This window comes from Rhinoderma darwinii, chromosome 9 (assembly GCF_050947455.1).
Source record: "Rhinoderma darwinii isolate aRhiDar2 chromosome 9, aRhiDar2.hap1, whole genome shotgun sequence".
In the NCBI taxonomy this organism is placed as follows: domain Eukaryota; kingdom Metazoa; phylum Chordata; class Amphibia; order Anura; family Rhinodermatidae; genus Rhinoderma; species Rhinoderma darwinii.
Window position 1 is genome coordinate 95906007 of NC_134695.1, and position 24205 is coordinate 95930211.

At 46.2% G+C, this 24205-nt stretch overlaps 1 protein-coding gene across 1 annotated transcript in view; it reads right to left on the minus strand.

Moving 5' to 3' along the window:
- Positions 1-2444: 2444 nt before the first annotated feature.
- The window catches only part of CDH5 (cadherin 5), a 48026-nt gene continuing 26265 nt past the window's right edge, over positions 2445-24205 (minus strand). Inside the window, exons 2-12 of the mRNA XM_075838638.1 lie at positions 17207-17416; positions 15921-16209; positions 14670-14789; positions 14084-14251; positions 12629-12816; positions 12287-12537; positions 10431-10558; positions 8130-8254; positions 7088-7196; positions 4183-4434; positions 2445-3293 (exon numbers count right to left, since the gene is read on the minus strand). Coding sequence (XP_075694753.1) covers positions 2803-3293; positions 4183-4434; positions 7088-7196; positions 8130-8254; positions 10431-10558; positions 12287-12537; positions 12629-12816; positions 14084-14251; positions 14670-14789; positions 15921-16209; positions 17207-17395 — 2310 coding nt within the window. The 5' untranslated portion in view covers positions 17396-17416 and the 3' untranslated portion in view covers positions 2445-2802. The remainder of the gene's footprint in view (positions 3294-4182; positions 4435-7087; positions 7197-8129; positions 8255-10430; positions 10559-12286; positions 12538-12628; positions 12817-14083; positions 14252-14669; positions 14790-15920; positions 16210-17206; positions 17417-24205) is intronic.

Consider the following 24205-nt stretch of genomic DNA (forward strand, 5'->3'; position numbering starts at 1 on the left):
ATCATGCATATACTATTAGAAATGCGTTGGGTTCCGTTTAATATCATTTGATTTGTAAATGAACTGTATTCCTTTTTATTACAATATTATTAGAAAACCCCAAAATGTATGTGGTGCAGTGACAAGTTATAACCAACAGATGGTGCTATATACTAGTCACCACCTGCTGTTAGATACACTTTCTATGGAGATGATCAGGATCAGGATATATAATATAGTACATTGGAAAAGAAGAGTAAACTGTATATTGTTTCTAACTACCTAAAAATATGAATTAGAAAATAAAAAAATATCATATATACACACAAAGTTACATGGGAAAAGCAAAGGTTGTTCATTGTATTCAGTTAGCATTTAATATCTTTATAAGGTCATACTGCAGTCCTTTCTATAGAGTCACGCAGACTACAAGATGCGTCGGCCTCAGTGATGTCATTATCCATAGGGACACAGTATATAGTCTTCTCATGTATACAGCTTCACCCATAAAATTGACTATATGTTGGTAATGGGTTTACGTTGCATCATTGCAAATTATTAAACTGTATAATGGTAATTCCCATGGAAATCATAAAATTCTTGCATTCATTTATGATTTTGACTTAAAGAGGCTCTGTCACCAGATTTTGCAACCCCTATCTGCTATTGCAGCAGATCGGCGTTGCAATGTAGATTACAGTAACGTTTTTATTTTTAAAAAACGAGCATTTTTGGCCAAGTTATGACCATTTTTGTAGTTATGCAAATGAGGCTTGCAAAAGTCCAAGTGGGTGGGTTTAAAAGTAAAAGTCCAAGTGGGCGTGTATTATGTGCGTACATCGGGGCGGTTTTAATACTTTCACTAGCTGGGCGCTCTGATGAGAAGTAACATCCTCTTCTCTTCAGAACGCCCAGCTTGTGACAGTGCAGATCTGTGACGTCACTCACAGGTCCTGCATCGTGACGGCCACATCGGCACCAGAGGCTACAGTTGATTCTGCAGCAGCATCAGCGTTTGCAGGTAAGTCGATCTTACCTGCAAACGCTGATGCTGCTGCAGAATCAACTGTAGCCTCTGGTGCCGATGTGGCCGTCACGATGCAGGACCTGTGAGTGACGTCACAGATCTGCACTGTCAGAAGCTGGGCGTTCTGAAGAGAAGAGGATGTTACTTCTCTTCAGAGCGCCCAGCTAGTGAAAGTATTAAAAACGCCCCGATGTACGCACATAATACACGCCCACTTGGACTTTTACTTTTAAACACACCCACTTGGACTTTTGCAAGCCTCATTTGCATAACTACAAAAATGGTCATAACTTGGCCAAAAATGCTCGTTTTTTAAAAATAAAAACGTTACTGTAATCTACATTGCAGCGCCTATCTGCTGCAATAGCAGATAGGGGTTGCAAAATCTGGTGACAGAGCCTCTTTAAGCTGTTGGGTCATTATTGGTCGCACCATATTTGTGAACAGCGATTTGTGATTGAAGACTGAATCCGGAGAGTTCGTAAAGGGGTTGTCCACTACCGGACAACTGATGACCTATCCACCGGATAGGTCATCAGTACATGATCTGGGGGGGTCCGACACCCAGACCCCGCACCGTTAAGCCGCATCGGCTACCTTTGGGCAGCAGACGTCCATGCTGGAAGCAGATGTTTCCGGTCATGTAATAGCGACCGAGCTGCAGTACTGAATAAGAGCAGAGCTGCAGTCCGGCAGCACAGGTGCTATGCAATGTACGGAGCCAACTGCTTCCGGCTCCGTACATTGCACAATGTGCCATAAAATCTGGTGCCCGCAGAGCACCGGAGCAGCTGATCGGTGCGGGGTTCGGGTGTCGGACTCGCACCGATGATATAGGATAGGTCATCAGTTGTCCGGTAGTGCACAACCCCTTTAATCCTTTATAAATTATGTCAATATATGACAGTTTCTAATATCAGAGAAAATTCTTATCTTTCTCACCTTCCAGCAGCCTTTAGATCCCTCTTCTTTGTAAATATTCAGAAACCTCCTCAGCCCCTAAAATATGTCTAGTATGAAACAATAAGTACTAGACAGGGAGTAGGGGGATGCAGCTGCAGTTTCTCCTCATCGATGCCTGTATGAGATTGCATGTTGTGAGAGGGAGGGGGGCGTACCAGAGAGGGCGACATCTGATTGGTCAGAGCCCACAGTACAGCTCCCACAGCCCAGTTAGGCCAGGATCACACTCAGAGTTTTGATGCCGTTTTTGGTGCAGTTTTTGGCTCCGTTTTTTTTTTTTTTTAACAAAAAACAGAAGAGTAAATACAAAAGAATGGAAATACATCAATCTTTTCTTTAGACCTTTCCTCCTTTTGGATCCACTTCTGGATCTGACTGAGCCAAAAACGGCACCAGAAACTGAATCTAAATTTTGCGTGTGATCATGACCTTATAGAGATAACATGTACATTTACAGAAATTATACAGATGGAAGAAAAATTCCAAATATTTTATTTTTTTAATAATGATAGGTAGTTTTTAATGCTTTACTTTTGGTGGTTCCAACTAATAACCCAATGGTACTCCACCCCATTTGGGGTTCCCATCATGTAGGATTGTCCATTGAGTGTCTTGTACAATATGTGTTTGCTCACGTTCCTACATGGGCAGCTTACCTGACAATCTTCAAAGAACCCGCTTTTCAAAATGTTACTTCATCGATGCATCTATAACCTCAAACTGTTCCTCCTGCCAATATATCAATAATCCCTAAATAGCCTAAGTATCAGCATAGATAGATGTTCTCCTAACTGAGGTGTATGGATGTATGTGTTTGTTGAGTGACAACCATGTTAATAAGGAAAATCTTCCAGGTGTTCTAGACCATACAAGTCAGCCAGCATCTTAAATCTGGGACCCCATTCATTCAACACATCATAGTCAATTTCAGAATCCGATGACCCAGATTCCAAGGAACTGAGAGATTCCACAATCGATTCTGAGCCTTCGTAGCCAAAAATGTGAAGAGTGTCATAGGGAAGGCCTTCTCCATCGTTGTCGGCATCATCTTTCTTTGCTTCAATCACGGAGAACATGTCTCCATTTCTGGCTGGTTTCTGGACCTGGGCGTATAGATTGGGATAGGCCTCCATGTCAGGCTTTGACCTAATCATGTTTCTACGCACAGAGTTGAGCACTGATACATCATATCCGTTGGTGTCCATTTCTCCTCCACCTTCCTCGTCATAGGTCACCAACTGCTCATGGATTTCTGCAGGGTTCTTGACTAATATCAAGGGGCCATTATTGTGCATTCTCCTCAGTATCAGAAATGCTGCAAGAACTGTAACGGGAAACATGAAATCAAAGTGAAGATGGAGACTTTAACTAAAGTACCAACAGGTTTTATGATGAGGTGGTGAGATGTACTAGCAAAATAGATCTTATGATTGAGGTGTAGATTCGGATTGTGCCAAATGTGGACCTGCTTAAAGGGCAAGGTCGGGCTGGGGTCCCTTTGCCTACCAAAATAAATCATTCTCATATATTCAGAACCTGTACATCTACTTTTGATAGCATTGTAATCTTTGTTATCATTGTACAAAACTAAAATGTATGTGGGAGGTATCCTCCAGCTCACAAGCCATGACTAAGGACGCTGTTGCCGTCTGAAACGCGTAGGCAGCGTGCATACTTTCTTATCATTGTACACACAGGACAATTCATCATTGAGGTCAAATAGGATGTTTGTAACTCATGCCAGAAGAAATAGATCCTTGTGGGATAATTTATCTCCAAATGGGGTTGTCTTCTGCTGGACCTTTGGGGCTTATTTTTTTATCAGAGCTTTGGCCCCCTAGAGGAACCCATGGGGAGGATCTAGTGCTGCTATAGAGCCCATGGTGAGCTGGATGCCTGCTTGGGTAGTACATGTTAAACAGGGTCCTATTCTTCACAGCAGGGGCATACATACCATATGAGCGACCTGTGCATCTGCGCATGGTCCGAGCAGGTAAGGAGGCCCACTGCTATCTCAAAAGCAGCTAGTAGAGTCCTACTGTCTCTTAGATTGCATGTAAGGGACTGAGCTAATGAATTTCATATGGATTGTTGGAGAAACATAAGTGGGTGCTCTGTGATAAGAGGGATGATCAATGATTTTAGAGCAAGGGGCCCACAAACGCCATGCACAAGCATTTGTAGGTGACACCAAACCTGACGTGAGACCTTACCACACAAAAGGATTAGGGCCAGACTGCATAAGATGATGATGATGGTTGAAGCCGATACTGCCGCAAGCTTTAGAGCCTCCTCACAGAATGTGAATTCCCCTTCTTCATTACACTTGCAGACAGTGATGGTCAGAGTATTGGTGCTGCTCAGAGATGGGACTCCATTGTCAGAGATCACAATTGGTAGGTAGTAGAACTTAGTCACATCACGATTAAAGTCTCCATTCTTTACTATGATGTTTGCTGTATTATCTGCAAAAGATACAATAATATCATATGATAACTACTCTAAGGATAGTTATAGACAACCTTGGACATCACTGGTCTAGAAGACCTCTGCCTATATTTTGGCCTCGTGACTGGTGAGCGCCATCCAGAAGAGGGATATGAACTACTTTCAAACATGTTGGATTATCTTGATGAGCTCTGAAGTTTTTATTCTCTCCCATGTGGTGTGATCCTTTCCTGAATGTTACATTGGGTGCTCAGAAATAGATATACGCTGGATTGGATAGTCCAATCTTTCCAGATACAACTTGCATAATTGGAAGCTTCAAGGACAAGGCCGTTTCCAGGATATTTTTGTAGCTCTATACATATCCTGGGGAGCTCTCAAAAATATCTTGAAGAGTAATTGTACTTTCATCAAACATTTGATATGTCAAAGAGACATATCAGAAATTTGCATTGAAGGGGTCCGGGTTCTGAGACCTCCACCACCGATAAAACGAAGGTGAAGAAGCGCTCAGCTGAGCACCTGTATCTTCAGCTGTGATCGGTGCTTTCTGTTAGGCTGAAGACATGACCCAATTTTTTCGGCCGCATAAAAGATTTGATCAGCTGTCAAACGATCATTTACACAGGACATCAATAGACAACAAGCATTCGAACGAGCGGTCATGCGCCCGATCATTGGCCCATGTAAAAGGGCCTTCAGCCTGCATGTACATGTCTACGAAAGATGACTGTCAAGCTCTACTAGTTGGCCAGCCGTTTAATGTCCATATACTTTAATACATGACCATGGTGTTGATGGTGAGCTAGTAGTAGGGTTGCTGAAGATGCGCTCCATACTCACCATACTCACTACCATGGACACTATTGTTGGGAATACTTATCTACAAAGAGCGGATAACTCCTCCACCAAGCTACTGCGGAAACTGAGAACACCCAATAATGGAGGCTTGGGGACGGAGATTCAGGAGGTTAAATCTGTAACCAAAACTTACTTTCTAGTTCTTGGCTGGGCTTAACATCAAAAGGGTTGTCCATGATTAGTAAAACATGGCTACACCAGCACCGCACCTGTCCATGGGTTGTGTATGGGTATTGTAAATCAGCTCCATTGTAGTAAATGGGGCTCATTTACAATACCACACACAACATTTGGACAGGTGCGGTGCTGTTTTTGGAAGAAAGCAGCCATGTTTTTATAATGCTGGACAAACCCTTTAAGGATACTGTGCATTTTGGCATACCCCCCCAACTTTCAAGCATCGCAAAGAGGGACAACTGCTGCGACGCGCATGGCACGCCAGGGCAAATGTTTTCCCTTTAAGCCATGCCTCTAATCCCGCCCAATCCCTGCCCATACACACCCGCTTCAGCCAACACAGTATCATGCTCCCATAGTGCCTCCAACAGAGTATAATGCCAAATAGCTGCCCCACACAGTATAATGCCCCCATAGCTGCCACCAAACAGTATAATGCCCTCATAGCTGACTCCATACAGTATAATGCCCCCATAAATGCACCCATAAAGTGTAATGCCCACACAGATGCCCCCATACAGTATAATGCCACCATACAGTATAATGCCCCCATAGCTGCTCCCATACTGTATAATGCTCCATAGCTGCCCCATGCAGCATAATGCCCTCCATAGCTGACCCATACAGTATAATGCCCCCATAGCCGCCCCATACAGTATAATGCCCCATAGCTGCCCCATACAGTATAATGTCCCTATAGATTCCCCATACAGTACAATGGTCCCATGGCTACAACCGTACACTATAATGCCCCCCATAGCTACCACCATAAATACACTATAATACCCCTTAGCTGCCTCATAGCCCCTGTAGCCTCCCCCATACAGTATAATGCCCCTCTAGCTGCCATCATACAGTATAATGCCCCTTAGCTGCCCCAATACAGTATAATGCCCCATAGCTGCACCCATATGGTATAATGCCCACTTAGCTGCCCCTAGTGCCCACATATAAAGTGCCAGTGCCCTCATAGTGCCACAGTGCCAATATAGATAATGCCACACACAGTGCCCATGTAGATAACGCCACTGTGTCCCCTGTAGATAGTGCCACAGTGCCCATATAGATAGCGATACCCCCCTGTAGCCATTCGGACTCCCTCTAGGGACGGAATCCCCAGCCAGAGCATCGGCGACGCTGTGACCGGGGATTGCGCTCTAGGAGGAGCCACTCATGTCACTGTCCATATATGGGCAGTGGTGTCAGAGATTCCCTCTAGGAGCAGAATTATCGGCCAGAGCGTCGGCAACGCTCCTGAGGACCCAGATACAGTTGACACCGGGACATACCACCGATCGCCTGGGACAGCGGGACACCGCCCGAAATCCGGGACTGTCCCGCTGAATCCGGGGCGGTTGCGAGGTATACGTTTTGGCTTAGCGGCGATTGGTATCACGCATTGTCAAAATATTTTCATTGCTGTAAAAAACATGATGATACAGTCATATTTTACGCATCTAGTGCTCAGTAATATACTTTTGCAGTGGATGGAAGTCACCAGCAGCTCCCGAGAACCCCATTGAGATTCCATTGACTATATAGTATCGGAATCAAAATTCTACATTTCCAAAACCACATTGTGCGTGCGTGCGTGTGTGTGCTGAAGCCTAGCTGGGAAGAACAGAACAATACCGTGATTATCCACCACTGTAAAATTGTTTTCTTTTTCCGCTGAGTAATATGTAAACTTCATCCCTGGGACCATTTCATCCTTATCCGTTGCTGAGATCTTTAAGATTGCCTACAAGGATACCAACAAATGGAATTAATAGTTGTATTGGTCAATGATTTCAGTTCTGTAACAACCCTACCCATACATAGCATTGAAAATAAATATATATTGGGCCTACCCTATGGTTGCATTTACATAAATATACTGGTACTAGTTAAAATATATATTTGATGGATATGGTCTTTGATTTTGTTGTACATGGAGATGTAGACCCCTATGATCTCTCAGTTTGTGGCCTCCTACTTGCCTCCATTAACATCTAGACATTGTAGCATTGCCTATAATTGGCTGCAAGGTGTTTTTTACGACTACCCACTTGAGGAACAATCCCAGACTGGCAGAAGATGAAGACTTATGTCAATATGGTATTCAGTCCCCATTGAGAACATGTTTAGAAAGCAAACCCAACTCGAGGCAAAGATGATAACATTAATGAGGGAGATTCATGTGAGGTCAATCAAATAGACCATTCATAACCAGAATTGGACTCGCCCACCAGAAGACATGGTCCTGAAGACATGTCCACTTTTGAAGGGCATATCAATATGACTAATATTTACTGTCAGCATCAGATTTGGTTGTCTTCTGCTGGACTTTATGGGTCATGTCATCAGACATTTCTCTGGTAGGCTCAGCTTCTAACATGATAACAGGACCCAGCAAAATCCATAAAGTCCAGAAGAAGACTACCCCATCTGAAGCGGATCATTGCTGTTCTGGCCTATGGCTTTTTGGGGTTATTTTTTTCTTTTTACAAATAATCTATTAGTCCCAATTGTTGATATGATTTTTGTATAAAATGTGAACAACAGTGTTCATGTTGCAATTGAAAAGGGACATGGACCAGCAAGGGGCATAGCTATAGGGGGTGCAGTGCTTTCGGCTGTATCGTGGGCCTTTAGAACTATTTCCTCCGGTTGTACCAAGGTCACAGTCACTTACAAGGTCAGAGGCTGTATTTTCACACACTCTTGGAGCATAGGGTTCGGCAAACTCTGGGGCATTGTCGTTGACGTCCAGCACCTGTATGTAAACGTTGACTGATGACGCTTTCTTAGTCGGAGAGTCTGCAATGAAGAGTTATTGTTAAAAAATATCTAACAACTAACCATTGAAATGACTTACATTCCCTTTCCTTAAGTCGTTATTCACACTAATAAAAACGGACACGTTTGTCATGAGTTGCAGTTCCGTGTGTCATCCGTGTGTGTCCCGTGTGGCATCAGTTGGGGATGTCACTATTGATGCACATTTCTTTATTTTAAATTTTATTTTACTTAATTTCTTATGAACTTGTGCGTGAATCACAGACAGCACACGGATGTGCGTCCGTGTGCTGTCCGTGATTTTCATGCACCCATTCGCTTCAATGTGCTAAAAACTCACAAGAATAGGACATGCTGTGAGTTTCACGCAACGGAAACACGCTGCGTGAAAAACACTGCATGTCTGAATGGCCCCATTGAATTGCATAGATCCGTGTGAATAAGGCCTAAATGTGTTGTCACAGCAGGACAACCTCTTTCCATATGTCCTATTAGGGCATATGGATGTTATAGAGGGGGGTCCCCTGCTCTAGCATATTATGTGTATTAAATAATCACCATTTTCAAGATCTCTGCTTGCTGACAGTGAATAAAAGCACTCTAATTTACATTTACAGTCTGTCGCGAGCCGTGCACCTGTGTTGGTAGAATAAGATCAGGATTGCTTTTTTGCCTACGGACATAAACAACAATATATCTCTACACTACCAGCAAGCAGAGATCTTGAAAATGGTTAGACAGTCCAAGTCTCATCTCTCAATCCCCTTGTTTCATACACATTGGTGCTGGAGTTAGGGGGGATTCACACGAACGTGTATTCGGTCCGTGCGGGCCGCGTGGTTTTCACGCGCCACGCACAGACCAATACAAGTCTATGGGGCAGTACAGACAGTCCGTGCTTTTTGCGCAGCGTTTGTCAGCTGCGCAAAAAGCGCGACATGCTCAATATCTCTGCGTATTTCGCGCATCACGCACCCATTGAAGTCAATGGGTGCGTGAAAACCACGCAGGTCGCATGGAAGCACTTCCGTGCGAACCGACTGAAACAGCGCACCAGCTGTCAAAAGGATGAATGTAAACAGAAAAGCACCACGTGCTTTTCTGTTTCCAAACATCCAAATGGAGTGTCTTTGAGATGAGCGAACCCGGACAATCGAACCGAACTTCACCGGGTTCGGCCGAACTCGTTTTGGCCGAACCCGGCAAAAAAAATTCCGGTACGCGACGTCAGGAGATAGTCACTGTCCAGGGTGCTGAAAGAGTTAAACTGTTTCAGCACCATGGAAGTGACTACCGATCCCAATAAACATGAACCTGTAAAAAAAAACGAAGTTCTGACTTACCGATAACTCCCGGCTTCTTCCTCCAGTCTGACCTCCCGGGATGACAATTCAGTCCAAGTGACAGCTCCAGCCAATCACAGGCCAAGCACAGGCTGCAGCGGTCACATGGACTGCCGCGTCATCCAGGCAGGTGGAACCAGATGTCGAGAGGCGCGTCACCAAGGACGCGTCACCAAGGCAACGGCCGGGAGAGAAGTTCTCGGTAAGTACGAACTTTTTCTTTTTTTTTAACAGGTTGCTGTATATTGTGATCGGCATTCACTGTCGAGGGTGCTGAAAGAGTTACTGCCGATCAGTTAGCTCTTTCAGCACCTTGGACAGTGACGGGCGTCGACAAGCCTCATCTCTATGATGGCGGCTGCGCGAAAATCACGCAGCCGCGCATCATACACGGATGACACACGCAGCTGTCAAATGGTTTTTGCGCGCGCAAAATGGCGCGTTGTTTGCGCGCGCAAAAACGCAACGTTCGTCTGAATCTGCCCTAAAGAAACTGAACCATGGGACAACCCCACTGTGCCACGATTCCAGTGCTTCCCTATGGGGGTAAAGGAGTTGCCCATGACCTTGTGACCATTGGTTGTAAAGTTGCTTGTGACTTTTTCTCCATAGGGATAAATTGAGTCTCTGTCATGGTTATCCTGCAATATTTCCATGATGCAGTTACCTTGAAGCCACGGTCTAAATAATCTGAACCTCCCTCAATCTTGTTGACTGAGCTCACTACGAATAGGACATTTGCAGTACACCATATATAATAAATATAATAATGAAAAATAAATAAATAAATAAAAAAGAATAATAAAAGAAAAAAAATAATATACACATACATATATATATCCTTTCGTACTTACCAATTTCCTCAGCTGTTATGGTTAGGTTGTGCCAAGCGTTGGTTTCTCTATCAAGTGACTTCTCAACATAAACGCTCCCAGTGTTTGTCACTCTGATAGGGTCATCTTTGCTAGTTTTGGCAGAATATCTATAAGGAGAGAGGAAGACATCGTTTATAAAATGATTGTGGCCACTGCCTTCTAATACTAATATATTAATCCAGCCTGTAATAATTAATTCCCTAATGAGCTGTAATCAATACACAGGGAAACCTGTCGGATACAGTCACGAGGAGAAGAGTGGCCTTTTGGGGCATTACCCCTTTATTTGGCAAAGGGAAAAATATAGGACTGAGGTTATAATAAAGATGTAGGGACGGTTGATGATGAGCGCAGTTCATATAAACAGTACATCTACCAATTGAATTGCTCCTATGTAGTGGTGTTTCTATAGAGGGTATAGAGGCGACAGTTGCACCAGGGCCCCTCTGCCAAGTAAGAAGACATCAGTATTCTGAATGGCACATGTCCTATTACCTATTTGGAATTGAGGCCCAGGAGCTTCTTTGCAAATAGTCCTACCGTTTTGTGTATACAGTTCCTATGTAGACCTATGTGTTTCCATGGTTAGGGCATGGCCCGACGTGGCGTATTTCTGCCGACACTGTCCGCATCAATGCCGCACATAATCTGCGTTGCAGATTCTGTTGCGGCTTTGCCTAAAATGTGCATTAAAGTGATGCGGACTAGCCGTTGCGTATTAAGGGGAAGAGGGCTTCCCTTCTCTCTTTCAGTGCAGGTTAAAGAGAAGAGACAGCCCTTTCCCTAGTAAAAGTAAAAGAAATTCATACCGTACTTACCGGCCGTTGTCTTGGTGACGCGTCCCTCTCTTGACATCCAGCCCGACCTCCCTGGATGACGCGGCAGTCCATGTGACCGCTGCAGCCTGTGATTGGCCTGTGATTGGCTGCAGCCGTCACATGGACTGAAACGTCATTCCGGGAGGCCGGACTGGAGGAAGAAGCAGGGAGTTCTCGGTAAGTATGAACTTCTATTTTTTTACAGGTTGATGTACATTGTGATCGGAAGTCACTGTCCAGGGTGCTGAAAGCGTTACTTCCGATAGTTTAACTCTTTCAGCACTCTGGACAGTGACTATCCACTGACGTCGCCTAGCAACGCCCCCGTAATTACGGGTGCACACACGTAGTCACCCGTAATTACGGGAGCCCCATTGACTTCTATGGGCCCGCTCGTGCCATAATAACGGCCCGTGATTACGGGCGTTTTTATGTTATGCATGGGGCTTCACTCTGGCTATAGACCTAGAAATGCATAGGTCCAGCCAGAATGAAGAAATATCATGTTCGTAAAACCAATACGCTCCGCAACACACATAACATCTACATAACATCTGCGGATTTCATTGCGGCATTTTGAATCTCCATTGAAGTCAATGGAGAAATTCCGCACTGAGTCCACAACAAGTCCGCTACACGTCCGCAACAGCCAGTGTATGCTGCGGCCACACTTGTCCATGGATTGTATTTGGTATTGCAGCTCAGTTACATTAAAATGAATGGGGCTGAACTGCAATACCACACACAACCTGTGTACAGGTGTGGCGCTGTTTTTGGAACAGTTTTTTTTTAAAATCCCGGACAATCACTTTATGGGTCAACACAAGAGCCCCACTAGACTTCCCAACCCAGGTTAGTATGAGCCGATTGTGGCATATCGCGTCTACTACGTGTCCTTGTAACACAGATATTCAAGTTTAACTGAAAAAAACTTTTTTCTTGTTTGGAACCAAAGTAAAATATTTCCGCATTGTTTCATATCATACGATACCATTGACGTTACGTGACTAGTCTTACCGCACAGCTCTTTTGGCAAAATCAGGGTCTGTAGCCGAGACATAGTCAATATTTTTTAGTTTGACGTCTTCTTTAACCTTGAACAGGTAGAACGGCTTGCTGAATTCAGGGGGCTCATCCACATCTAAGACATTTACAATAACCTCTGTGCTGTTGTTTAGCATTTTCTGTTTCGCTACTTGTAAATCGATTAACGGGTCGGAAACGGCGATGGTCATTTTGAATTGATTCTTACTCTCGTAGTTCAACGGCTGAAATGAAAGACACATGTTTAACCATAGCAAGGGGCAATGCTTAGTAAATAAGATGGGGAAAGAGATGTGCAAAAAGGCCGTTTCATACCTTGGTCAGATATATTATTCCTTCATTGGTCTGTTCGTTGCTTTTTATCTTAAACCATTGCTCAAATATACTTTTCATGAAAGTGTACTTGGCAATTCTGTTCTGTGGTTCGTCTATATCTTCTACCGTGATCTTTCCAACCACGTCTCCAACTCTCAAATCCTCGTTAACATTGAATGTGTAAAGTTCTGGGAATTTGGAGACATTAGTGTCAGATTGAAAGTACAGGGTTCTTGAAGTTCAATATATCGCTCATGCTATAAGAAATGTTCTCATACAATGACGGCTTCCATCAGGGATGTCCATTTGACAGCCTTCACCCATAGCTGCGTATGGATCAGACTCCCTATGGTATAAACACATTGCCGAGATTGTTTAGAGCCGTCAACTCTAACCTGTGGTTTTCCAGCTGTTGAAAAACGGCAACTCCCAGCATGCTGGCTGTTAGGGCTTACTGGGAGTTGTAGTTTCTCAACAGCTGGAGAGCCAAAGGCTGGAGGTAACTGGCCTAGTGTTAAGAGTACTGGAGGCACCTGCTAAAGAAATAGAGTAGTGGTCCCTAATGAAGTAAAACACTCACGATATATGGAGGTTCACTTATTTTTTAATTTTTATAATATCATATTATATAATATAAAATCTATACTACACGATTGTGCAAATTGACTAAAACCTATAGGACCCATTTATGCGGCATGTGTAGCCATAGGTAACAGACCAGGAGCGAAAAGTTAAGAATCGCTGTAATCGAACTGATGATCCTATTGGGTTCTTATGTCTTATTCTGACCTAAAGGGATATTTACTATATTTATTAAGTCCATTGAGTATTTTAGATGGGATTATGGGCTCAGAGCAGCAGCAAGTGTCATCACTTTACAGTATGGATGGCTTACAGATTTTTGCCTGCCCAATGATGTGTGGTATGGACAAAGAAGTCCATAAATGTTGGTCAGCACTGGTTGAGAATAATGGACTTGTGTAGGCAAGTTGTCTATACACATTATTCAAAACTCGATTTTGGTGGGATCAAACCTCTCTATAATGTGTATGGAGGCCTCCCGTGCCCATACATATTAGATAGTCGGCCCGATCCATGTTCCCATTGGAGATAAGCTTCTGCCAAAGGCGTCTGGTAGCGGCTTATTCCCCTCTCCCCATTAAAATAAACATGCCGAGAGTGCATGCTTATGGTGGACCCGGGAGAAATATCTATCGTATTCCACAGTTTTTAATATGGCCAGCTTTCATGAGGTTGGGAACATGGCTTTCTTAGGTTATGCAGAAGACCACCCCAGGCCATAGGAAGTGTAAATCACCATCCATGAGAAGGTTGACCATCATAATTGATGGGTGATTTTTACTCCTCCAAGTTTTATATGTGTATTTGTTTCCAAGACAAATCGACTTATTTCATGACATACCCAGTTTTTTTGGATTGTTTTCCAATACTTACTGTGTGTGAAAATTGGAAAGTTGTCATTGATATCACTCAAATGGATGGTAACTGTAGCTGAACTTGAAAATCCTCCACTCAGTCCTGGAGAATCCTTGGCTTGCACAATGATTTCATAATTGGCTTTTTTCTCTCTGTCTAAGTCGGAACGCAATGTAGAAATTTGTCCTATAGAAAATATAGTCGAAAGTTGGATATTAACAATATTGAAATATTTAAATTTGGCATTATGAACAGATTTTGGCTTTGGCAATAGCTATTAAAAAGTAAAGTCAATGTGGATATTGATGAGGGTGATTTATCAAACCTTGTGCAAAGGGAAAGCATACCTCCCAACATTTGTATCCCGAATTGCACAGGCACATTCCCGAAACCACACAGAAATGCCTCATTTTTATGCCCCACTGCTTTGGGGTTCAGTCAGGACTGTTGCAGGGTAGAGATACGTTGCCCTCAGTACCCAACTATATACCAGCTATCATTTTTCATAATATCTGCCCGTGTAAAACCACCTTTACTCCACTAAAAATCTAAAAATTTCTGCTCGACTACACTTTACCTTACTCACCATGAAGCATTGACTCACCTGTGAATTCATTGATTTTGAAATGTTCATACCCTTGAAGTATTTTGTATGTTACTTTGGCATGTCCTGCCACCGTGGGATCATCTGGATCTACTGCAGTAACTGTGGTCACCGAGACATCTATACAGGGAAGAAAAAATTATGTAGTATAATCTACAATGGTACATTGATTATACAGCAAATAAAGCATTACAGAGACATTTCAAAAATATTATCAGTCCTTTGACCATTGTTTGACCCCTGTGGCAGTGGATTTTCTCCAACGGGAGCAAAGTATCGGGCATGTTAAAAACCAACATGCCTCTTTCTTCTTTCCCCTGATATCTGCCATAAGGGGACTGTCAGGAGTCCCCCCAGGTACGTTAAATTATTTGCCTGATCCTGCCAAAGTTGGCAGGTTCGATCAACTTTGATCTAATAATTAGGTCCAGCTTAAAGAGAGTTTTACACTGGGTAATTATCGGGCAAACGATCGTTCATAGAACGCCTGTTGGCGATTATTGCCCCTTGTAAACAGGGCAGCGATCAGCAGTTGAACGAGCAATGGCTCATATTAAAAAAGTAAAATAATATCGTTTTCGGGAGCACATCCACCTGTGTAAACAGGGAGACGCGCTGCCGACATGATAATAATGTATGTGGACGAGCGATCGGAGTAACGCCCGCTCGTCCCCATCCATAGCTCCGTGTGACAGGAGCAAACGAGCGCCGATCAACGAGCTGTCTCGTTGATTGGCGCTCGCCCCACTGGCCAAAATTGTCCAGTGTAATAGGTCCTTAATTCTACTGCTACTTAGGAAATTTAGAGAAGGAGATGAAGACAAAACAAGGTGAGATTAGAAATTGGTATTATTTGAAGGTAAAATATCTGGTTAGGGATTTGCTATAATTGTTACATGGGTTCCTAATAACCTCTAAGTTCAATAAGAAGACACCAAATTTGGCAAAATTTTGTTGCCTCAATCTTGGTGGTCAGGGGAGGAGGTAAAAAAATAACAAAGACTGGGTCTTTTGTTAACATGGGTGGATCTACAAGGCTCGTTTTAAGAGGTGGCAAACTGGGCCATAGCCCTAGGTCCCAACCCCCCTAGGAGTGAACCTCCAGCAGCAATATAAGTGTAAAGCCAGTACACCTTTTTTCTATATTTTTTTTTATTTCAATCAATAAATGAGCATACATAGTTTATCGAAGTGTGAAATACGTTCTTATTATTTTCTAGCCGTTAGTATATAATGGTCATAAGTACATACCTGTTGAAGACATCTCTGGGACTGATACATTGTACAACTTTTGTGTAAAAATGGGAGCATTGTCATTTATATCAATGAGTCTAATTGAAAACATCTCAGGAGGCTCCAATGTTTTCAGAGTGGTCATGTCTACAAGCAGAGCCGTCAGGTTGTACTGTGCCTTCTTCTCACGATCCAGCTTCTCATAGCCGTAGATGTCTCCTGTGTTCTCTTTTACTTTGAAGAGGGTGTCAGCATACTCTCCTTCAAGTATGTACTGTGAACCTTTGCGTAGCTTAGTGGAGTAAAGCTAAAAACCAAAATGGATGATTCAATATTGCTTATTGGAATCAAAAAGTTGATCTATTCTAATATTAACAATCAGGCTCTATTGGCGCCCAAGGCAGGGGTCTCAGAATGCATTCCCCCTACACCCTCATTCACGGAAGTTGCTGTCGGGGGACAGTCATTAATTTGTTTCCATTCCTCCATTTTTCCCCACCAATCCCTAATGTTCTTATTTATAATACATACACTCCATTTTGGACGCATACGCATACTCCACCAAGCCCTCATAGAACAAATGGGGAGATTTGACTAAGCACCGTGGCTTTAGCTTCGGAGCTGAAATCGTCCCAGGGTAGGTTCTGCATGAAGTTTGAAAGCACTCCCCATGATATCTTAGCTTTACTCTAGTTGTACTCTAAATTCCAAAAACATAATGATAGGTTTGCTGGCATCCTATGAAAATGGCCCTAGTGTGTAAAGTATATGTGAGCTCAAGATAGGGAAAATAGACTTGGGACATGGACTGATGTGAGTGGGTATGTGTACCGCACCATGCACTATGCTACGTTAATATTGTCTACTGGGTATTATGTTATTTTAAGATTTTTATAAGAAGTGTAATGAAGGTGCAAACGAATATTCTTTGCGTCCTTTAGACTACTTCATATAGCAGTATTTTCGTATTCAAGATATAGCAGAGCTGAACTACGATTAAAATAATGTTGTAGGTTCACATGCAGTCATATGGAAAATGATGACGGACCTGTGTTTTTTTTTACAACCGTATAAACTATGTAAACTGTATATGACTGCCAAATGGCAAACTAATTCTGCTACATTAATAAACCTGGCTCTTCTACATATGTATTTTAGTATGTAATTGCCAATTTTCAGCTCCAATCACAGGACTGGACGGTCTGAAATGAATGTTGCTGGCTACCGATGGGACTTTCAGGACTATTTAATTGGAGTCTCAATCCAGGGACTATCTACCACCTATTCCATTACTGTTTTCTTACCGTTCCTATCAAATATGGAATACTTGTTTGTTCTTCAAGAGTAGTTATCTGATTCCACACCCAGGCCCTCTTCACACGTCGGTTGGTCTCGATGTGTTGACCTTCTTGGTGTGCACTGTTTGCAGTACACAGGACCATATGACAAAAGATGTCGGTGATAACCAGCACATGAAGCAAACGCAGCTTCATCGTAGCTGGATCTCCAGCGGCCTGTAAATAAGAAACAGTAATTATTTATTTGTATATCAGACAGGAACTCTGGATGAGAAGTGTCAACACCTGCTGTTCCGGTGCATGCAGTCTATTGTCCTCTGTTATCAGCCATTTCAATCAGGTGAGGGGCTCACTGCATTAGATACTGTGGCGAGGTCCATACATGCTGGTACACATGTCTGAACTGGTGTCCAAGGTAAGTGCTCGGCTGGTGCTATTAAGTGGGTGACAAGCACCTCCCCAAATTCTATATTGAAAGTGCAAGCATGGACTAAATATCTGTTAAACTGCAACCCCCTGCAGTCCTAGATAAGTAAAGACCCAAAGCAGACCCCCTAAACAAATACAGACTCCTGACCAGACCCCCTAAACAAATACGGACTTCAGACCAGACCCCCTAACCAAATACAGAGCTCAGACTATACACCCTAAATAAATACACCCCCCCTAAATGAAAATATATCCCCTAAATAAATTGAGACCCCCTAAACATAGCAAAGCCCTATACTAAAAACAGAACCAAACGAGACCCCCCTAACCAAATACAGACCTAGACCCCCTAAACTAATTCAGACCCAGAACAGACCCCCTAAACAAATACAGAGCTCAGACCATACAACATAAATATATACAGACCCCCTAAATTAAAATAGATCCCCTAAATAGAGACCCTGGACCCCTTAAAAAATGCAGAACCCCTAAACGAAAAACATAAAAACCAGACCAGACACCCTCAACAAATATAGACCCAGAGCGGACCCCTAAACAAGTACAGAGCTGAGACTAGATCCTCTAAATAAAAACAGATCCCCTAAATAGAGACCCAGACCCCCTAAACAAATACAGACCCCAGACCAGACTCTTCAGATACTAATCTCTCCTCGTTCCTACAGTCTTCTTCACTCCTGTGTGTCGCAGACAGCGTCCTAATGCCGGCCCCAGCGTTAGGGCTTATTTACCGGAACGTGCATTCACGGACCTATGTAAGTCAATGGGGCCATTCAGGCATTCCGTGTTTTTCACGCAGCGTGTGTACGCTGCATGAAACTCACTGCATGTCCTATACTTGAGTGTTTTTTGCGCAACACGCACCCATTGAAGTCAATGTGTGCGTGAAAATCACGGAAAGCACACGGACGCACATCCGTGTGCTGTGCGTGATTCGCGCAACAGTTGTTAAAGAAATGAAGAGAAAACGAAAACCACCTCCTTCATTTCATTTTGCATACGACAAAACCACGTGACATAATGATGCCCTACGCGCAAAAATACACGCACCAAACACTGATGACACACGGAACTGCAACGCGCAGAAAACGCTGCATTTTTTACACGCGCAAAACGCACACGTCCGTGTAAATAAGGCCTTAGGATGTTGTCTGTGGTGGCCCCCAGGAGAGAAGAAGATTGTAGGAACGAGGAGGGGTGAGTATTTAGTCAGTATGCGTCTTTTGGGAGTCCAGAAGAGGCTGGACGCAGCTGCAGGCTTAAGGGAAGCCGACATGACCGTCCTGGTAGGGAAAGGGTTAATGTTACGAGGTCAGGGAAAGTTGAAGGAGCTGAAGGGGGGACGGGGAGGAGTTAAGGGGGGCGGGGGGGGCCGTTGCTGTGCTTCCCGCTGTTTCTCGGCATTGAGCCGGAAGCAGCGGGAGGAGTAACACACAGTAAGCAAAGCTCCCCGTTGCCTGGCTCTTTAGTAATGTCAGAGGCCCTGATTTTAGAGCGGCTGCGTGCCGCTGCTGTGCACCACGGTCCCGGATGGCTGGAGGAGACCGTGGCTGCATTAACGCGGATCCCGGACGCCGTTTCGCCACGCCGGGCACGGCGTTCGGGGTCTGTTGTAAGGGACAGGCTCCCCTCCCCCGGCCCCCTTACGAGCATGGCTATGGCGGCGGGGGGGGAGTCGGCAACAACCGCTCCTGCGCTGGGCAGGCAGAGAGCGGTGCCAGGGGTGACGGCGATGCGGGCTGTGTCGACCCGTCCCTCTCGGCGGTCCCGACCTCCAGAGCGCCTTAGTCCGGAGGTAGTCCCGCGGACACGGCGTCGCAGAGGGAGCCCGATCCCGGACGCTGCAGGCCAGGCAGCTGGGAGGACCGCCCCTTCCCAGGCCCTGCGTCCTGGCAGGAATCCCAGGCCGCGACGGGGTCCGGCGGTAAGCAGGGAGTCGCAGGCTGGGCTCCCTGTCACCCCTCCCCCATCAGATGGAAGATGTCGAGAGCAAGGTACGGCCGCCCCGCATGGTGATGTTCCGGCCAGGGGGCAGGCTTCGTCAGGATCGTCTAGACGGACGACTAGATCTGCAGCGACGTCGAGGCAACAGGTCCGGTCGGAAGTCTGGGTCCCGGCGGTCGGGCGGCAGGTTGCCGGCCCATCGGTCAGCGCGTCCTCATCCCCTTTCCGAAGATGTCGTTGGGAGGGACAGTCGTCGGCGAGAGAAGAACTGGAGGAAGGTGAACTGGACGTCTATCGTCGAGGTCAGGATGGTCCGGCTGACGGGAACACAGCGCCTGTGCAGCCCGGTGAGTGTATAACTCCATTATTGTCTTATCCAGCGATTTTTATGTCGGGTGTCGGCGGGGGGGCTGCTAGCATAGCATCGGGGGCCGGTAGTGGCGCGGGCGGACGCGACGGAGCGGGTTTGGCAGATTTAGTGGGTTGCTTACGGGAGCTGGTGGGGCGCCTTGATAGGGCCGCGGCGCCGGTAGTAACGGAAGTGTCCCCTGCGGTAGTTTGGGAAGGCCCCAGGGACGTGGGATCGTTGCAGGCGCGTCCTGTGGTGGCGGTTAGAGAGGCGGTCGCGGTGTCGGTGCAGACTGAGGCACAGAAGGACGGCGATCGAGTGCGCATGGACGATCGTGCTCGGGGGGAGGTGTATGTTTGTTTTGAGGGTCCGTTGGGGGCGCATTTAAAGCAGGAGGTGCGTGATCGGATCTGGAAAGATGAATACGTTGAAATTTTTTCTCTCTTGCCGCTGGCTAAATTCAATTTGGATAAGAGCAAGCGGGATGAGAGTAAAAAGGACGAGGAGGAACGGCGGCGGTATAGGCTTATCCCGCAGACGTTCGTTAATTGGTCGCAGGCGTTCGCCATATTGGCTAGTGTGATAGGGGAAAAGGCGCCGGAAAATTGTTCGGCGTTATTTTGTTATGTTGATGCTATTGGGGAGGCTCATAGGGCGTATGGGGGTCAGGCGTGGCTGCGATATGATGAGCAATTCCGTCAGCGGAAGGCGGTTCGGCCGGCGATTCGGTGGGACCAGAAGGATATTGCTCTCTGGTTACGGGTTACGGCTCCGGTTAGGCAGCCCTTTCCCGGGAGCGGTGGCCAGGGAGGCCAGTCTAGTCAGAGTGGACCAAGCGGCGGGGGAAAGGCGGGGTTTTGCTGGCAATTCAATGAAGGCCAGTGCAAGTTTGGGGCCACGTGCAAGTTCAAGCACGTGTGCTCCGAGTGTAATGGTGCATCACACGGGGCGGCAAAATGTCTGCGAAAAAAGAGGTCCGGGAACCAGCACGGGGCTGGTCAAGGGGGTGTCGCCGGTGAGGGTGGAAAGGATGGCCCTTTATCTAAATGAGTATCCGGATAGGGCGGCAGCTAGGTTGCTTTATGAAGGGTTTAGTGTTGGTTTTGTTATTCCTCCGCCTCCTTATGAGGTTCCGGTTACGGGGAGAAATTTAAAATCGGCTTACTTGCATGTGGAAGTCGTGTCGGAAAAGTTGTTAAAAGAAGTTTCGTTGGGGCGCATGTCGGGGCCATTTGTGGAGTCGCCGGTGAAAGATTTAGTTGTGTCCCCTTTGGGTATTGTCCCTAAACGCGAGCCCGGAAAGTTTCGTTTGATTCAACATTTATCGTATCCCAAAGGTTCGTCGGTAAATGACGGGATTGATCACGAGTTGTGCTCCGTAGTTTATACCTCATTCGATAAGGCGGTGGGGTTAGTGCGGGCTGCGGGTCCTGGGGCGCTGCTAGCAAAAACTGACATCGAGGCGGCGTTCAGGTTGTTGCCGGTCCATACAGAAAGCAACGGCTGTTGGGTTGTTTTTGGAATGGGGCCTTTTACGTGGATCAGTGCCTTCCGATGGGGTGTTCCCTTTCTTGTGCATACTTCGAGGCGTTTAGTAGCTTCGTGGAGTGGGTAAAGAGGGGAGTATCCGGGGTCGACTCGTTGATCCATTACTTAGATGATTTGTTATGCGTTGGCCCGGGGGGTTCGCCGGTTTGCGGTAATTTGCTTCATGCTCTACAGAAGGTGGCGAGGGATTTTGGGATTCCTTTGGCGCCGAAAAAAAAAAAACAAAAAAACGGAGGGCCCGGTAGCGACGATTTGTTTTTGGGAATCGAAATAGACTCGGTGGCAATGGAGTGTCGTCTCCCGGCGGATAAGTTGGGTGCTTTGAGGCTGGAGGTTCAACGGGCTTGTAGAATGAAGAAAGTGACGCTGAGGGAGCTTCAGTCGCTGCTGGGGAAGTTGAATTTCGCCTGCCGGATTATGCCGATGGGGAGGGTGTTTGGTAGGAGGTTGGCGGCGGCAACGGTGGGAGTGCGTGCGCCGCATCATTTTGTGCGGCTCAAGGAGGAGTACCGTGCTGATCTTCAGGTTTGGAATGACTTCTTGGGCCAGTTCAATGGTCGCTCGCTATGGATGGCCCCAGCGCAGGATACGAGTGTTTTGAATATTTTCACGGATGCGGCTGGGGCGGGTGGTTTTGGAGCTTACGGGGGAGGTCCGTGGTGCGCAGGTCAATGGCCGGCTAGCTGGGTGTCCAGTGGACTCACGCGGAATCTGGCCCTGCTCGAGCTGTTTCACATCGGGGTGGCGGCTACCATTTGGGGGGACAGGCTCAGGGATAAGAAGGTCCGTTTTTTACTGCGACAACATGGGGGTGGTGCTTGCCATTAATAACATCACGGCGTCCTTTCCTCCGGTAGTTCAATTGTTGCGACATTTAGTGTTGGTATGTTTGTCGTTGAACGCGTGGGTGGTGGCGGTGCATGTCCCGGGTGTACGGAATTGTATCGCTGATGCTCTTTCTCGCTCGCAGTGGGACCGGTTTCGGCAATTGGCACCGGGAGCGGAACGTCTCGGTTTGGCTTGTCCGCAGCATCTTTGGGATCTGGTCTCGGTCCTGTAGAACAATTGGTACAAAGGTCTTTGGCGCGCACGACGTGGAGTGCTTATGCTGCTTGTTGGAGGCAGTGGGAGGAGTGGGTAAGAGAGTTGGGTGACGTCAATACGGATAGAGACAGGTTGGTGGCACTTTTGTACTGGTTAGGGGACGCCTGGGAGGCGGGGTTTTCAGTGGCGAAGGTGAACCGGTTCATGTCTGCGGTGGCGTTTGGGTTTAAGTTGCGGGGCTTTCAGGATGTATCGAAGGAATTTCTGGTATCGCAGGCTTTGAAGGGGTTGCGCCCCGGGGTCGGTTATGGGCCCAGTAGAGTGCATGCGGGGTTTTACGCCAAACAGGGGGTCTCCAGATTTGCCTTTGTTACGTCATGTGGACGGGTCGTTTTTGTCCAGGTTTCAGTTTGGAGCTGTATTTAAAAAATGTTTGACGGCGGTTGGTGTCGCGGCAGGCTCATATTCATCTCATTCCTTCAGGATTGGCGCAGCAACAGAAGCGGGGCGCTGGGGGTTGGATGATGAGGGGGTGAGGCGTATTGGTCGTTGGGAGTCCAACAGGTTTAAGTCCTATGTCCGCCCCCATATGTTATGAATTTTGCTGTTAACGCTTTACAAATGTTATATGGTGGTGCCTAATTGTTTTTTCAGTTTCAGATTCGCCTCCGTGTTTGGTGTGGTTGATGGGTCATTCTTACGTGCACTGGGGGGCTTTGAGGGCGGACGTCCGCCCGAATGGTCGCCAGTTGCGCATTCCGCGACAGGATGCGGTTGTGCATTGGCTGGGTTTTAGAGGTATGTCGTGGAGCAGGGTGTTGGCGGAATTCCAGACATATGCTCGGCTTGATAGGGTTCCGGAGGTCTTAGTGTTGCACGTGGGTGGGAATGACTTAGGAGTCCGCCCTTTCGTGAGTTGGTGCGGGATACCAAACATGATATGTTGTGTTTGTGGGTATCTTATCCCAAGTTGGTGATAGTGTGGTCGGACATAGTCCCAAGAAAGCATTGGCGGTTAGCTAGATCTGTGGAGAGAGTCAATAAGGCTCGCATTAAAGTTAATCGGGCGGTGTCCCGTTTTGTGGCAAAAAACGGGGGCATTTGCGTGAGGCATAGGGATTTGGAGTCAGGAGTGGGGAATTTCTGGAGGAGTGACGGGGTTCATCTGACCGAGGTTGGCATTGATCTTTGGAGCTTGGCGATAGCAGAAGGAATAGAAAGGGCGGTGGTGGTGTGGAGGAACTCACAGGCTTAAGGTGGTCAAGGCCTGTTTCGCTGTGGCGGGGGGAGTCCTTGAGGCCAGTCAGTACAAAATGGTGGGGGGGTCGCATCGGGGGTATGCGTCCCCCAAAAAAGGTACATGGTTGAAGACTTCATCGGGTGGTATCCCTTTGAAGTGGTCTTCTGGTAGAAGGTATATCACTTGAAGGCTTCATCGGGTGTTATCCCTTTGAAGTGGACTTCTAGTGGTCGGTATATCACTTGAGGGCTTCATCGGGTGTTATCCCCTTGAAGTGGACTTCTAGTGGTCGGTATATCACTGGAGGGCTTCATCGGGTGTTATCCCCTTGAAGTGGACTTCTAGTGGTTGGAGCCATCTGCAGAGGTGAACGGTGCTTCCGAGCTGGTTTACGGCTGGAGGTAATTGGTGGTTTGCAGATGGCTAATTCGGT